The following is a 15,269-nucleotide window of genomic DNA, read 5'->3' as shown; positions in this document are numbered from 1 at the left end:
TTAGAACTGCTTTTGCTGCATCCCATAGGTTTTGGGTCGTCATGTTTTCATTGTCATTTGTTTCTAGGTATTTTTTGATTTCCTCTTTCATTTCTTCCGTGATCTCTTGGTTACCCGTATTTACTTTAAATTTCAACAGAGTTTTGGTTAAGAATTTATGGTCCCTTAACACTCCCTGCACCCCCAAAATCTCAACCCTGGAGAAGTCTTATTTGATATTAAACCATATCAGTCATTCGTTCCTCAGTATGAATGAATGAATGGGCTTATTAGCTTCTTTCCAGAGAGTAATTGTTAATAGTAGGGAAATGGTCAGGAAGGCATTGCCTCCTTAGGGAAGTAGGAAGGGTTGCACCATGTAAGAAAAGAAGGGCACAGATAAGTTATTTATGAGGTGTGAAAGATGACGAGTTGAAATCAAACACCATAGTATAATACAATGAGATAGAATATAGTGATGAAGAGGGCAGATTTTAGAGTCAAGCTGCCTGGATTAAGATCTCGGCTTTGCCATCTCACTAGCCATGTGACATTCAGCATTACTTCACTTTCCTATGGGCGAATTTTCTCATCCATCAAACGGGGATAATACAAGTACCTAACTCATAAGGCTGTTGGAAAGATTAAATGTGTTAATATATGGGAAACACTTAGAATAACATCTTGCACACAGTTAGGCCTTATACATGGTACCTATTTTTATTATTACTTCATCATTTTGCCAAGAACCTTATTCTCCACCACAAAGACAGGGTGAGTTTTTCTGCTTCATAGTAAACCAAAACTCCTGCAGAATCCTGCATCTTCTCACTTACATGACTTCTCTTTACCTGAACCCTCTTCACCTCAGTGCAAAAACCTTTTGCTGGACAATCCCTTCCTAGTGGTTCTAACAAACCTGAACATTTCTCTGCTAATGTTTCTTCCTTCTGCTGCAGCACAGAATTCCACTAAAAATTCCTTTTGGAAATATGCATTAGATTCAAAACCACACTTATCTGAGGATTGCAATGCACCCAATCACCTTAACCTACTCCATCTAATTCCAAGAGTTTTAACACATTCCCTTGTCTCACTCACTGTTTGTTCTAGGCAAAGAATCCTATCTCCCTTTTGCCCCATTTCTAAGCATTTATTTAAATGTTCCTCATGCTTTTGCTTTCCTTCATATCTTGTTTGTACTTGCAAATTATAATTACAATATGTCCACTCTAGGAAGCATTACTTCTTTAATAAACCTACGATTTATCAAATAATTCTACTGTACTCAACAAACTCTTTCTTCCAACCATCCTTCTGTAGAGTTTGGTGTCCCATACTTTAAGATGCACTGACAAACTGGAAGACTTTAAAAGGAAAGTGATCAAATGGTGAGGGGCCTTGAAACTATATACATATACATACACTCAGATTACTTTCTATTATAGGTTATTATACGATATTGAATATAGTTCCCTGTGCTATACAGTAAATCCTTGTTGCATATCTACTTTATGTATAGTAGTTTATATCTGTTAACCTCATACTCCTAATTTATCCCTCCCCTCCTCCCTTTCCCCTTTCGTAACCCTAAGTTTGTCTTCTGTATCTGTGAATCTGGGCTTGAAACTGTATTTAAAAGGGAATGGAAATGAGAAGATTAGGGATAAGTTTTGATTTTGGATAAATACAAAAAAAGAGCTTGCTGATAATTATAATCACCTGAAAATGAAACAGACTGGCTTTGCAGGTAATATTCAAGAAAGACTAGGCCAGTGACAGGGGTGGGGGGTAGGGATTGGGGGTTGGGGTGTCATGTATTCAAAAGAGGTTGAATAAGAGCAGTTGTTTGCAACCTTCCCCCCCCACCCCATTCTTCAAGAGAAGCTAATTCATGTGAATACCATTGTTAAGTAGGGAAAATAAACACAAAGTCTCATTTTGAGCCCAGAATAAGCCCCAGTTTACCTATACAGGAAAGGATAAATTTCTTGTGGATAAACTTCTCATCCATCTTTGGAGACACTGCCTGGCACATAATAGATGCTTAATAAGTATTTAATGAGTGAATGAATGCTTAATCAATCAGGGCTCTGGACTGCCTAGGTTTAGCTGCATAATACTGTATTAAAACTACAGAGTTTACACTGTTCCAAACATAGAGTTCTTATCTTCGAGGAGCTTATAATCCTTATGGATGGAACATGAGGAAAAGCTTTTACTCTAGAATCAATTCTCTTAATACTTAAAATTTCTTGGAGGGCTCAAAGCTTGTCTGCATAGACACCAAGCAGAGGACTGATTTTACATTATAGAACTATGACTTAAAGAATTTATATATTATGAGTGGTTCTTTATCTAATTGTAGAGCATGGGGTCCTGCACAAGAAGGTCTTTAAAAAGTAATATTTATTTATACTTATTTACTGAACCACTATTATATGTGTTGTACTTTGTTAGGATATATGGGGGTTATATGATAAGACAAGCAGTTGCCCTTAAAGCATATGTAAAAATATCTATGAATATCAACCAAAATAAGGAATATAAACTACATGAGAACAGGAATTTTGGTCTTTTTTAGAAAATTTTTTGTATTTCCAGAGCCTAAAAGAATACTTAGCACATAGTAAGCACTCAGTAAATATTTGCTTTGTAAAGCAACCATACTCTGATAAAAACTAATTAAAAAAATAGAGTAAAAAAATATTTGCTGAATGAATTATTGAAAGAGAGAGTGGTGCTCTCCCAACATTCTATTTGTTTCCCCACATTCCCTTATTCTCTTGAAATTAGGTGGGGTTATGGGACTAGTTCTGGATGGGCTGCGGTTAGAAATATCATGTGTCATTTCAAACCCAACATCAAAAAACTTGTGCAATCCTCCAGCTCTCTACTTTTGCCACAGGGAGCAAGGAAGCCACATGCTCCAGATGCGAACAGCTAGAAGATGGTGAAGACGTCATTATTCTGGGTCCCTAAATTAGAGCTGCTAGTTAGAGCAGAATGTCCCTTTTCCCACCAACCAGTGATAGATAAGTGGCATACACTGGAAAAAAATTTTAAGTCACTGAAATTTCAGGATGATCTGCACCATAGTCTATCCTGATTAATACAAATAGTAAGTGCTACTAAGTTAGTACAGAGAATATACAATGGGAAATTTTCAGTTGGCCTGATCAAGAAAGGTTTCATAATGATGATGACAATTTAGCTAAGCCTTGAAGATGTAGTATTCCCAAGGTTAGTTAGCTACAAGATGGAAGTCATCCCTTATAAATCTTTCTTTTTAACTCTATCGACATAGTTTATCTAAGTGATAAAGATAACATGCTGAGCTGGCACTGCTCGTCATGTTTTGGTTTTCTTTTACTTCTCCATATGAACCTTAAAATATTAAACAATCCAAAAAAATCTTAGGAAAGAAAGGAATTTAGATTTGTACAAGCAGGGAAATAGTACCACCTGTCCTAATGGGAATAGGGAACATTTCTCTCTGACTGTGTGACAGCACAGATCTCTTGTTTGAAGCTTACATATAACCGTCAACACAGGAGAATATCGTTAAGTGCACTTCTGAAAATCTGCCCATAAATTCAATTTCTCTGTATCAAATTTTGTTCTCCAACTGACTTATAATCTCAGAATTAGATATAATGTGTAATTACATATAATGTATAAAATTACAATGAAGAATACAGGAAAACTTTTAAATTTCATACTCTGAATAAGAGTAAATTTTCTTGTACAGAATGATAATAACACTAAACTCACAAGAAGTAATAAAAATAAAGCAGAAATCAAGCTCAGCTTTCCTCTGCCTGAGTCAGTAGTATTCAGGCAGTATTGGGCTTTGGGAAGGCCCAAAGCAACTTTTTCCATTTGTGCTAAGAGACAGAAGACACCACAGAAGTCATCTATTCAGCCCCAACTCAATACAAGAATCCTTCTACAACTTTTATAACAATTACAGTCTGCCTCAATATTCATATAGAGAATGTAAGATCAGACAGCTTATTCACTCACCATAACATATCTAGCTTGTTATCCGGCTGTTGAAAAAATTTATTCTTTCTTGGCTTTTATATTTCTTATATTTTAAATTTATTTTCGTCTGCTTTAAGTTTCATTTCTACCATTGACTAGTAGTGTCACTTTAGGCAAATTGTCTCACCAATCTGAGTCTTAAACTTATTTTTCATCTACAAAATATGGAATTGATGAGACTATGCATCTCTAACATCCTACCTAACTAACATTTTGTGATTTTAAAATCTTTTCTACAAAACTCTATATTCTGCCTTTGGACCTCCGAATAATTGCATCTTATGGTCTCCTTTCAGAGGGTAGAAGGAATGGAATCTTTGTTATGTTGTGAGGTCTTTCCAGTTTTCCTGTATCCCTTTGTCCTTCTGTAGCAGTAGAGTTTCAGCCTTATAAAAATTCAGACGAGTTTTTCCAACGTTTTTTATTTGTTTACGTATTCCCTATGTAAAGTATGTTTGTATGCAAAATTTTCCAAAAAGTTATGTGAGTACTGAAAGTAAGCTTCCTCATCCCTTGGAAAATCTGTGTTTAACTCTGAGTAGAAGGGCAGGCAACTGAGCTTGCTACAAATGCCTCCTAGCCTTTTAGAAGCTTTTCTCCCTGCTAATTAGCTGTGAATGTTTTGTTTATTTGGTTTCTGTCCCAGCAAGCAGAAGCAAAGGGGCTAGAAATGAAGGGCCCTGACTGTAGAGAGGGTGACCTCCAGGCTTGTCCACAGTTGTAGTTTCCATGGAAGAAGCTTCTTGGGAGGGAGGATGCCTCCATTTATAAATAGTTGTATAAAGTACAGTATTCCGTTTACGCTCTTAGGCAAGCTTTATTTTAATTTTTTTAAGGTAAAAGTCACAGCACTACAGAAAAGATTATTTTCTCAGCCACTGCTCCTCAGCAACCTATAAATCCTGATAGGGTAGAGATATACATGCTGGAAATTTCCTACAGTAATTTCTAGTCTAACTGTGTTCATATTAGATCAGCTTGGTAGTGAGAAAAGATGGGACTGGGACTTAACAATGAGAAAAATTAACAACCTTAGGCAATGCACACCTAAAGGAGTTATACATTTTATAAATTACGTTACTGAGAAATGTAACATAGCAGGTAGAGAGAAATTTAAATGGTCAGTTCCCAGAAAATCAAACTATCGAGCAAATAAATTCTGAATACTGAAGACCTTTTTCATCTCAGAAAATGTAGAGAACTATGAACTATGATTTAGGTTGGTAATCACTTGGGATATTTGGTACTTACTGATTTTGTATGAGAAATCTGTGGTGTTAATGACCTAAATTATCATGGGCCTAAATAAATGAAGCTCCAACACAAACAGGCACTGACAAAAATAAACTAAGTTATAAGAGTTAAAATGAAAATATGCACATAGCACTGGTTATATTTCATCAGTTGTTTGCTACCCTCATGGCTATGAATAATATTTCAGAACATATATGGTCAATTAAAAAATATCCAAGAAGGGCATTTTGGAGGTTAGAAAAATTTCTTGGGGTTACAGGTTGAATATAGTCAACACGGAAGACTGGATTAGTCAGATTCCAAGAGATTGTGTACTCCCTTCAAACTATCGTGAAAAAAGAAACACTGGTAAGATATGAAAGTGTCACTAGGGCTATACTTTTTTTTTTTTTTTTAGGGCTATACTTTTAATGTTAAAATTAAATTCTAGCCTCAAAGCACACTATGCCTCTCCTGACATAGGCCAAGTTCCTTGTTATATTCTAATTCACATTCCATGTCTTCGGTTGATCATTCCACCTACCGTTTTCGCTGTCTAAACACATTCTTCTCAAGTTTCCCAAGCTTCTCTGCACACGGTCATGCATTTTACTCCTCTCTAAAGTTCTCTCATCTCTCTATGGACACATCAATTTAAAAACACTCTCCACATTCTTCTTCTATGGTTTCTCATTTGACTTTTTTCTTCTCTGCCTATGAGGGTACATGAATGATATAGGGATATACATTTTGCTAAATAGAGTAATATCCATACATCTTTCCCTTCAATATTTTCCAATCTAGGAAATGTTTGTTATTAACTTAACATCGAATATTTTACACATATCAAGTATAATCATTTTCAGTTACTGGCCTCATTCTTCTAATCTACCAAATCTTATAATTCTTTCAATATATTTTTCAGAACAAAGGAAAGGAACAAAACCCAGTGCTGGAGGTAATAAAGACCTTCTCAAAAAGCAAGGGGAGCTATCAAAGAAATACTTCTACCTCTGCCCTGCTTGATCACAGAACCACTTTGAGTATTTTCTGCCCACTAGGTACTTTAACTTTCCCATTCCTAACAATGTATACATATCTTTGACAGACATATGCGATGGAAACACTCTACTGTCTCAATGTCCTTTAACAGATTTGTGAGATTTATCTATTAGAGTATAAATTCCTAAATGGCTATATTCAGAGTCTGGAGACCTGGGATATAGTCTTAGATGACAGCAATGGAATTTTCTTTTCTTTTTTTTTTTTTTTAAAAAGCAGTTGTACAATGTTTTCCTCAGGTTTCTTCCAGTCCTAACACATATGATTATATGGGAGTTACTGTATCTATCAAATTATTTTTGTACACAAACTAGTACACAGAGTGGGTACTTCACTGTCAAGTGTCTATTCATCTTTCAAGACTCAGTTCAAGTGGCTCCTCTTTTCAGTTTTCCTTGGTTATCCTAAATAGAGACAATCTTACTTCTCTGAACATCTACAGAAGTCATTGTTTATACTACATATATGAAGCTTACATACCATATTGTGTCCCAATTATTTTAATTCATGTGATATAACCTCTACCTGACTGTAAGGTCCAAGAAAGCATATTCATCTCCATAGCCTCTTGTTCTGATATTGTGTTTAATAAATTTTTATTGAACCTGCTAAACTGTTTTTCTAAAAATATAACCAGAAGAAGTTTTATACATCAAATAACTATGATATAACTATTCTCATCTGTAATTTTTTGGGGAGAGGGATAGAAAAGAATTTAGGTAAAATAAGTAGGCAACAAGGAATTTTCTCAGGGATCTCAGATACTAAGTAATAAACAGTGAACTCAGGAGCATAAGCTGAACCAGAACTGCCACTTTTTCAAATCTTTCTAGATAACCAACCATATATGCATGTGGAGTGTAATAAAGGAATGGGTATTTAGAGGAAGAGTGGGAGGAAAACAGTTGAAGATGAAGAGCTCTTGAAATGACAATGACAAAATTTGGGTACCAGTTCTGCTAGTGTGAGGCCATTTGCTGGAAGTCTCTGAATCTCCCACTTTTAGCTTGGATACTCCATCTTATCCAACAGCTGCCTGCTTACACAGAATATCTGCAGCTCAGTTTTAATGAACTTTCCATGAAATTCAAGGGATTCACACACGGAAGTAAAACTCCTTTAACTGATACCTATTTAACTAACTGTATGCTTATATGAGCTGGTTGTATTAGCTCTTAAACCTATTTGTGTCAGTGATACATTTATTGTAATTATACAATTCAATTAAATATTATATTAAAAAGATGAAAACTGAGTAGAAAATGACAGTTGTTTCTATGAAAACCAAGTGGATGCTTTGGAAAGCTCAATGAAAGAGTTGCTAAAAATGCTGTTAACTAGATGTAAATAAGCCGATGATGAAAGACTGAGCAACGGATATCATACAAATCTCTAAGGCTTACACAACTACATTGCTTCACAAGAATATGGTTTAACTCTTCTTTAGAGAAATCAACTGGAAATCTGTCCTTAAAGAAACCAAGATGATAGGTATGGTTTATGCAAGAAAAAGGACTCCTACTTAAAAATAAAACAATGGCCCTGTATCACAAGAGTGGTGAAGAAAATGTTGAAGGTCACGTGTATCATTTTTTTTATATTGAGTAGGGCTCTTCTATCACCACTGTGCCAGTTACTAATACAGACTGCTTCGGGTAAAAAGGGCTTCCTCTAAATTTCATAAATACCTTATTTAAGAAGATCTCATAGAAGTGTCACATGAAAATTTCAGTGTTGTAGATAAGGCATACGTATTCATATTACACGATTTTATGAATGATAAATTAATACAAAGGTCAAAGCAGACAAAAAAAAGCAGACAATCTAATCTTAATAGCAACTATTCAGTCTTGCTTTGCTGATGCTTATGAAAGTATAAGCTATATGTTTATCAACGTAAAATACTTTCACTATTACAGTTTGTATCAGAGTCTACTATATTACATTATTTTGTTAGTGAACATGAGAAAAACTTTAAACTTCAAACTGATTCAACAGTTTAAGGAAGTTTCTGAAGAGGCTAAAATGTTTTTATAAAATTCCTTATTTTTGTAAGCTTTCTACAAATTTGTGATAAGGCAAAACAATAACTTGTAAATCTAAGCTATCTTAATATATTGATTCTGTTTTTGCAAATTACTCCACGCTAATCAAGAAATATGTTAATTTTACCAACTAAACTTTGCTTCAAATGACTTAGATTAAAATTACAAAGAAGTGTTTCAGACTGACATTTTATGTGATATTTTATTTACACTGCCTCATGACTATACTTTTAAATTCATCTACATTCTGGTTTGCCTACTGCACAGATTCTAAAGCCGGCAAAAAATAATCATTCTTTAAAAAATATAAGAAATCATGTCCTAAAATATTTTTCTGTCACATCTTCTCATAAATATACCAGTATGATAAATATACTTTCCCCTCTCTCTTATTAACTCTTACATACGTAGCATATGAGGATTGTGGATTTTTATTCAAATAAACAACATAAAACTTCAAATAAACAACTTAAAAACAAAAGCTTTTAAATTACCAAAATACTTCAATTGCCTCTATTAACTATAAACAAAATATATGATTCTGTAAGCAATAACTACTAAGATAAACAATTTTGACAAAAGAACTGGTAAATAATTTCTCAAAGGCTAGAAAGAAACACACTAGTAATTTTTAGTTCATTTTCCCTTCAAATATAAAATTTTCATTATTAGAGGAAAAAGAGGAATAAAGTACAGAAGTTGGAGTCATTCACTTCCTTAAACAATTAGGAAAAACAGCTGTTTCATGAAAAAAAGTGAGTAGAATTAAACAAATTATCTGTCTCTCTTGCTCTTTGTATTTTCTGAAATGAGACATTTCCTCCAAAATTACAACTTCAAAGAATCTCAAAATCTGTACACCAAAACAATTATATATTCTTTCAAATATTCTGTTTATGTGTTGGAAATTTTCTAACCAGATGCAACAATTACAATTAGCAAAGAAATAATAGAATATGTGTTGGTATGCTAAATATAAAAAAATAAGAAATTGCCATATCAATATGATATGTACATTCCATTGTTTGAGGAAGACTGACTAGCAACAGAAACTTTGATCACCAGTTTAAGACAAAATATCTTGACTGCTCTTAAAGTTGCAAATAAAATGGAAAGCTATATATATTTTTGCTTAATTATACCAATGCTTACGTAAAGTGTTTTTTTTTCACACTATGTACTTAAATGCTATTAAAATATGGTGACAAACTATTTGAGCTTTGTTCTTTTTTACTGGATATGCCTTAAATGATTAAATTTTTATTGCTTTTATATCTGTCCTAAAGAATAGTATTGCTGCAGCTACGTAGCACAGGGAGATCAGCTCGGTGCTTTGTGACCACCTAGAGGGGTGGGATGGGGGGGTGGGAGGGAGACACAAGAGGGAAGATATATGAGGATATGTGTATATGTATAGCTGAATCACTCTGTTATAAAGCAGAAACTAACACACCATTGGAAACCAATTATACTCCAATAAAGATGTTAAAAAAAATGAAGTCGGGCTTCCCTGGTGGCGCAGTGGTTGAGAGTCCGCCTGCCGATGCAGGGGACACGGGCTCATGCCCCGGTCCGGGAAGATACCACATGCCGCGGAGCGGCTAGGCCCGTGAGCCATGGCCACTGAGCCTGCGCGTCTGGAGCCTGTGCTCCGCAACGGGAGGGGCCACAACAGTGAGAGGCCCATGTACCGCAAAAAAAAAAAGAAGAAGTAAAAATTATAAAACTGAAAACCATAAAAAAAAAAAATAATTTATCAGAAAGAAGATGTGACACATATATACAATGGAATATTACTCAGCCATAAAGAGAAATGAAATTGAGTTATTTGTAGTGAGGTGGATGGATCTAGAGTCTCTCATACAGAGTGAAGTAAGTCAGAAAGAGAAAAACAAATACCATATGCTAACACATATATATGGAATCTAAAAAAAAAAAAAAAAGGTTCTAATGAACCTAGGGACAGGACAGGAATAAACATGCAGACGTACAGAATGGACTTGAGGACACGGGGAGGCGGAAGGGTAAGCTGGGACGAAGTGAGAGAGTAGCATTGACATATACGCTACGAAATGTAAAATAGATAACTAGTGGGAAGCAGCTGCATCCCACGGGGAGATCAGCTCGATGCTTTGTGACCACCTAGAGGGCTGCGATAGGGAGGGTGAGAGATGCAAGAGGGAGGGGATATGGGGATATATGTATACACATAGCTGATTCACTTTGTTATACAGCAGAAACTAACACAACATTGTAAAGCAATTATACTCCAATAAAGATGTTAAAAAAAAATAGTATTGCTTTTTCCTTTTTTTTAGTGTCTTGGAATTCTAAGGTGTTATAAAAGCAGTGTAAGAGATAGTTATAGGGAAAAAAAAAGAGATAGTTATAGGAATAGATACCTAAATAAATTTTAGAACTATTCTAAATTACGTTTACACTTATACTATTCGTTCAATCAGCATTAGGAAGCATCTACTGTATATTCAGCATTCAGATAGCAGGCATAAATTATTTCATGAATAATTAAAGTGAAAGCATCTAATATTATAAGAAAGAGGTACATTTTACCTGGATTAGATGAGGCAATGCTTTTAGTGTAAGGCAAAACCAAATTCCCAGCTTGCAGGGGAGCAAATCATGCCATTGTGGTTTCACCAGTAATCTAAAGGGAAAACAAAAAGCAAAAATAAAGAAGCAAAATATAGAAAGAAAGTTGACAGACAAAAATATTTTTATAATAATCATGAATTCTGTTTTGAATGGCTATTTCAACAAAGGAAGAAGTTTTTCAATGAAATATTTATGACAGTTATCACTTAATCTGAAGTATTCTATCATAAAATATATTAGTACAACAAATGCAATTATGTATAATAAGTAAGAGAATCTAGGCTAAGATTTTGGGGAAGGGGACTTGTAATCAAGTTATAAAGATAAAGAAACAAAAGCCCTGTTTCTAACCTGGACTTTTCATCAGTTTGGCAAAATGAATTCTTAAACCTTATGATTATTTCAGCGGTAAAAGACTAAAAACATCATCAGAGTGTCCCCAAGTGCTGACAAGCAGATATGAAGACTGTAGCATAAACAAACCAATACATAAAAATTAATGTCATTTGCAGTTCACTGAAGCATTACTCACTGATGTCATCAGAACAGAAGACAGGCAGAATAGTCTCTGATCTCCATCTCACATTGATCCAGTTCCTGCCCTGCTGTGTGAACTATTTAAACCCTTTATTTCTTCCTATGAATCAATAGAAGAAATGGTAGTATCTCTTTGAGTGTGCTGCATATCACTGTCTCTCTACATACTGTCACTCCTGAGCTAAACACTACAGTGATAGACTCTCCTAGTAATACTTTGTTTCTAAAGTTCAGTATAAAATTTTCAAATAACAAGAATTCAGGGGTTTAATTATGTAAATATATATGAACACTTTACAAAGGGAAAAACCTGTAGAACTTTTGCTTAAGATTAGAATGTGTTTCATAAACTATGGCACAGTATTAGTCTTGTATAAACTGAATACAGATGTAAATGTTAGCATATCTGAAATGGATATACATATGAAGTTGAATCACATTAAAGACATATTTTAAAACAATTTTGAATTATAAAATGTTTTTATATGCTCCCACCTTTCATTTTTTTCTGAAGCACCAAGTTTTGATACATCCACAGTCTTGCCGCCTGTCTTTTTTTTCTTTTCTCTCTTTTTTCTACTAAGCAGTTCATCCTTAATGTGGAAAAAATTATGGTTACAGGTTATCATTAACATGTACTCTTCAAATGTTATCAAGAGTCTTCTGTGAAGGGTAAACATTATAGAAGAACATTTATGCAAATGTATGTAGGGTCCAACATGATTAAGTAAAATCATCAATCTTTAACAATAACTGTTGCCATGGTAACCAGTCCTTAAACACACATGAAGTTCAGCACTGTCAGTCATGTGTATCTCCATAGCAATCAAAGTTTTCTAAGAAGAGAAGGCATTCAACTTACTTCTTCTCATTCATCCAACTTTAATAATGTCACTTCAAAAAGAATGAGTAAACAGATGCTAATTCATGAATACTGATAAATATGTTTATCTTTAGCATATAAATAAAAGCCCATAGCAGAATAAACTATGTAGTAGTATATTAGGCTAAGAAAAATGTAATATTTTTTAACCAACTGATCTCTGAAATTATAAACTTATACTCATTTCAAGTTTGACTAAGTTAAGAGCTTTTAAAATAATCATTCTTTATATAAGGGCCTGCGACACAAAAATTTCTAAAATCATTTTACATAAAAAATATGTATATCTGGAAGGTGACAATTAAGAAAACATAGCTCTACCTTCTAATTTTCAGCTAGATATTTGAGCCTTCACAAAATTTTGTAACAAACTCAAATGCCACATTTTTAAAAAGAAACATTTTCTTCTTATGTCATGGATTCTTGAAATAGAAACATATCAAATACTAAATGCTGAGTACAAAAAATATTAGAATAAGGAGTATATACAGAAAAGTTGAAATTTTTATCAGTTGAAAAAATAAATGTCTGAAATTCCATATAAAATTAAGGAGGCTAGATCATTTGATTTATTACCAGTACTTACCAGTTGTTTTTCCAGGTAGATTGACCAAACCACAGCATAATGACCCACTGTGAGAATTATGAACAAAAGTAATGCCAGCTCAGCATTGCTCATTTTTCTCACCCGCCTGTAGTAGAATACAGGCTGTCGCCAATCTGGAAGTCCATTGATCAGAATATCATCATACCTACAGCAGCAAATATAACAGTTTTTCATAGGGAGTTTAAAATATAAACAAAAAACTTTGTTTGTGCTTATATGTAAAAAGAGGAAAGAGAAAAGAATTTCTCCAGAAGGGATAACATTTATATAGATTATCAGCATTACAATGGCCTATAAATCAAAACATTGTATCCAATCACAGACAGCCTTCAAAAAGGCACACAGTGATCTGCTGTGGATCCCAGACCCTGTGTGTTTAAACCCCAGTGATGTGACTCCTGTAATGGCAGCTAGGCTGAAGGAGCCAGAGTCCACCTCTCCACTGCAGGCTGCAGAGGGGCCCCGCCATGAAAGTCAGCAACAAGAGGAAGGCTCTCAATGGGAGAAAATCAAGATAAGAGCTCTGTCTGCTACCATGAATTATATATTAATGGAATCAAAATCAGGATAAATTTTCTAGTCAGTGCTTTTATTTCCACCCCTTTACAAGGGTTCAAGGTTGAAATATTTATCATTTTATCAAAGCTTCTTAATGACATAAAGAGCCTATAAAATGAGCACTTTTTAATTTTATGTTGGTCACATTCCTTTAGAGAATAAAAAATTCCCAAATTAGGAGATGTGGAAACAACCAATTTCTCGATAAAACTGTTTATTTGTAAACATTTAAGTGGCAATTTCCTCATTTTTTGGCTTTGCTGAAAGGAAAGAACATAACAAATAGCTTTCCTAGTGATGCATTTTAAATCTGCTTTCTTTAGAAGGAAATTTCAACTGAATTTAAATTTACCCGTCAGACAGTTATTGAGGCATATATTTTTAAGGTTAAAAATCAGGAATAACATTTATGATTGTAAAACTCAAAATGGTCACACACAAATAATGTTCAAAACACACAACCTGTTAATCTTAGTTCAACACAACTCATTAAATATTCTAATCACACTATTTCCAGAATTAAATCTTCACTGAAAGGCCTAATTTGGTGCAACACATTGACCAAAATATTTTAATTAAAAATATTCTGAGTTAGTCGCAGGCCTAATTACAGGAATAGAAATAGGGCCTATATTGTCAGGCAGGTCAGTAGAACTCAGTAGTAGGTTTTTCTCAAGTAAATTGACCGATCTAGGAATAATAGCGCAGCTGCTAAACTGCCAGTCTTGACATGTAAATCAATTTAAATGCAACAACTGCAGTAGCTACTTTGATAGTTATTAAATTGATACCTTGGAGATATGCTTAAAAAAATAAAGCAGAGGATTTATTACAGGCAACTTCTTCTTTCGGTACAAAAAAATATTGGTTATAAATTCAAAATATATTTTATCAGGCTATCTAGAAAACGTGTCTTTTAGGATCAACTTAGATTATTAATAATAATGGCAGATCAGAATAACCAATGTTCAAAGCAAAGGACATTAGTGGTACTAAACTCTTAAAGGCAGGCAAATTGTGTAGTATACAAGAATCTGCTAATTAAAATATGGTTGTGTAGTAGCTGGGCCAAAGTTTGATGTTTAATATTCCTTTTCAATATTTACATAGCAATTCCTGAACACTAATATCAAGACATAATAACACGATTTCATCAAAAGTTATCATTCCTGTCCAAAAAATTTATCTTTAAATCTATTTCTGTAAAAACTGACTCATTTTAGATTAGAAATGGATTGGCAAAAAGGTTTCAAGTGGTATAATGCAAGATTACAACATCTGAATGAAGTCCAATGAATGAAGTCCTGAATTTATTCTGAATCTACATTCTACTTCAGATTTGTTGAGGAAAAAAGGCAGAATATAAAAATAATTATTTTCAGCTCATCTCTCCCATGAAATAACTTCAAGTAAAAAGTGTGGCTATTAATAAAGAACATCTAAGAAAGTGGCGACAATTCCCTAAGAGCATTGCTAAGTGTTAAATTTGTTTTAGATCTAAACTGTACTGGAAGAAAACCCAGCTGAGCTCATAGCTGCGAATCTCGTATCAAATATTTTATCACCATCATCTTTGAAATGCTATGTGTCTGTTAATAGCTACTATTTTCTACCCCACATATAAATTGTTAGTGCACAGCTAAATTCAAGATAGAAAAACCTTATGCACTGAACACATTAAACAAAACTAGATATTTACTAGGCT

General features: G+C 34.0%; 1 protein-coding gene across 2 annotated transcripts in view; it reads right to left on the bottom strand.

The window, feature by feature from the left end:
• Positions 1-15,269, bottom strand: part of DNAJC1 (DnaJ heat shock protein family (Hsp40) member C1) — a 203,092-nt gene that overhangs the window by 107,264 nt on the left and 80,559 nt on the right. For both annotated transcript variants that reach the window (XM_029237487.1, XM_029237488.1), the window contains exons 4-6: positions 12,986-13,151; positions 12,012-12,109; positions 10,938-11,031 (exon numbers count right to left, since the gene is read on the bottom strand). In XM_029237487.1, coding sequence (XP_029093320.1) covers positions 10,938-11,031; positions 12,012-12,109; positions 12,986-13,151 — 358 coding nt within the window. The remainder of the gene's footprint in view (positions 1-10,937; positions 11,032-12,011; positions 12,110-12,985; positions 13,152-15,269) is intronic.

The sequence above is a fragment of the Monodon monoceros genome, unplaced genomic scaffold (assembly GCF_005190385.1).
Source record: "Monodon monoceros isolate NGI ecotype Baffin Bay Population unplaced genomic scaffold, NGI_Narwhal_1 Super_Scaffold_21, whole genome shotgun sequence".
Classification (NCBI taxonomy): domain Eukaryota; kingdom Metazoa; phylum Chordata; class Mammalia; order Artiodactyla; family Monodontidae; genus Monodon; species Monodon monoceros.
Note: the sequence above shows the minus strand (reverse complement) of the source record. Positions and strands in the feature narration are given on the sequence as shown.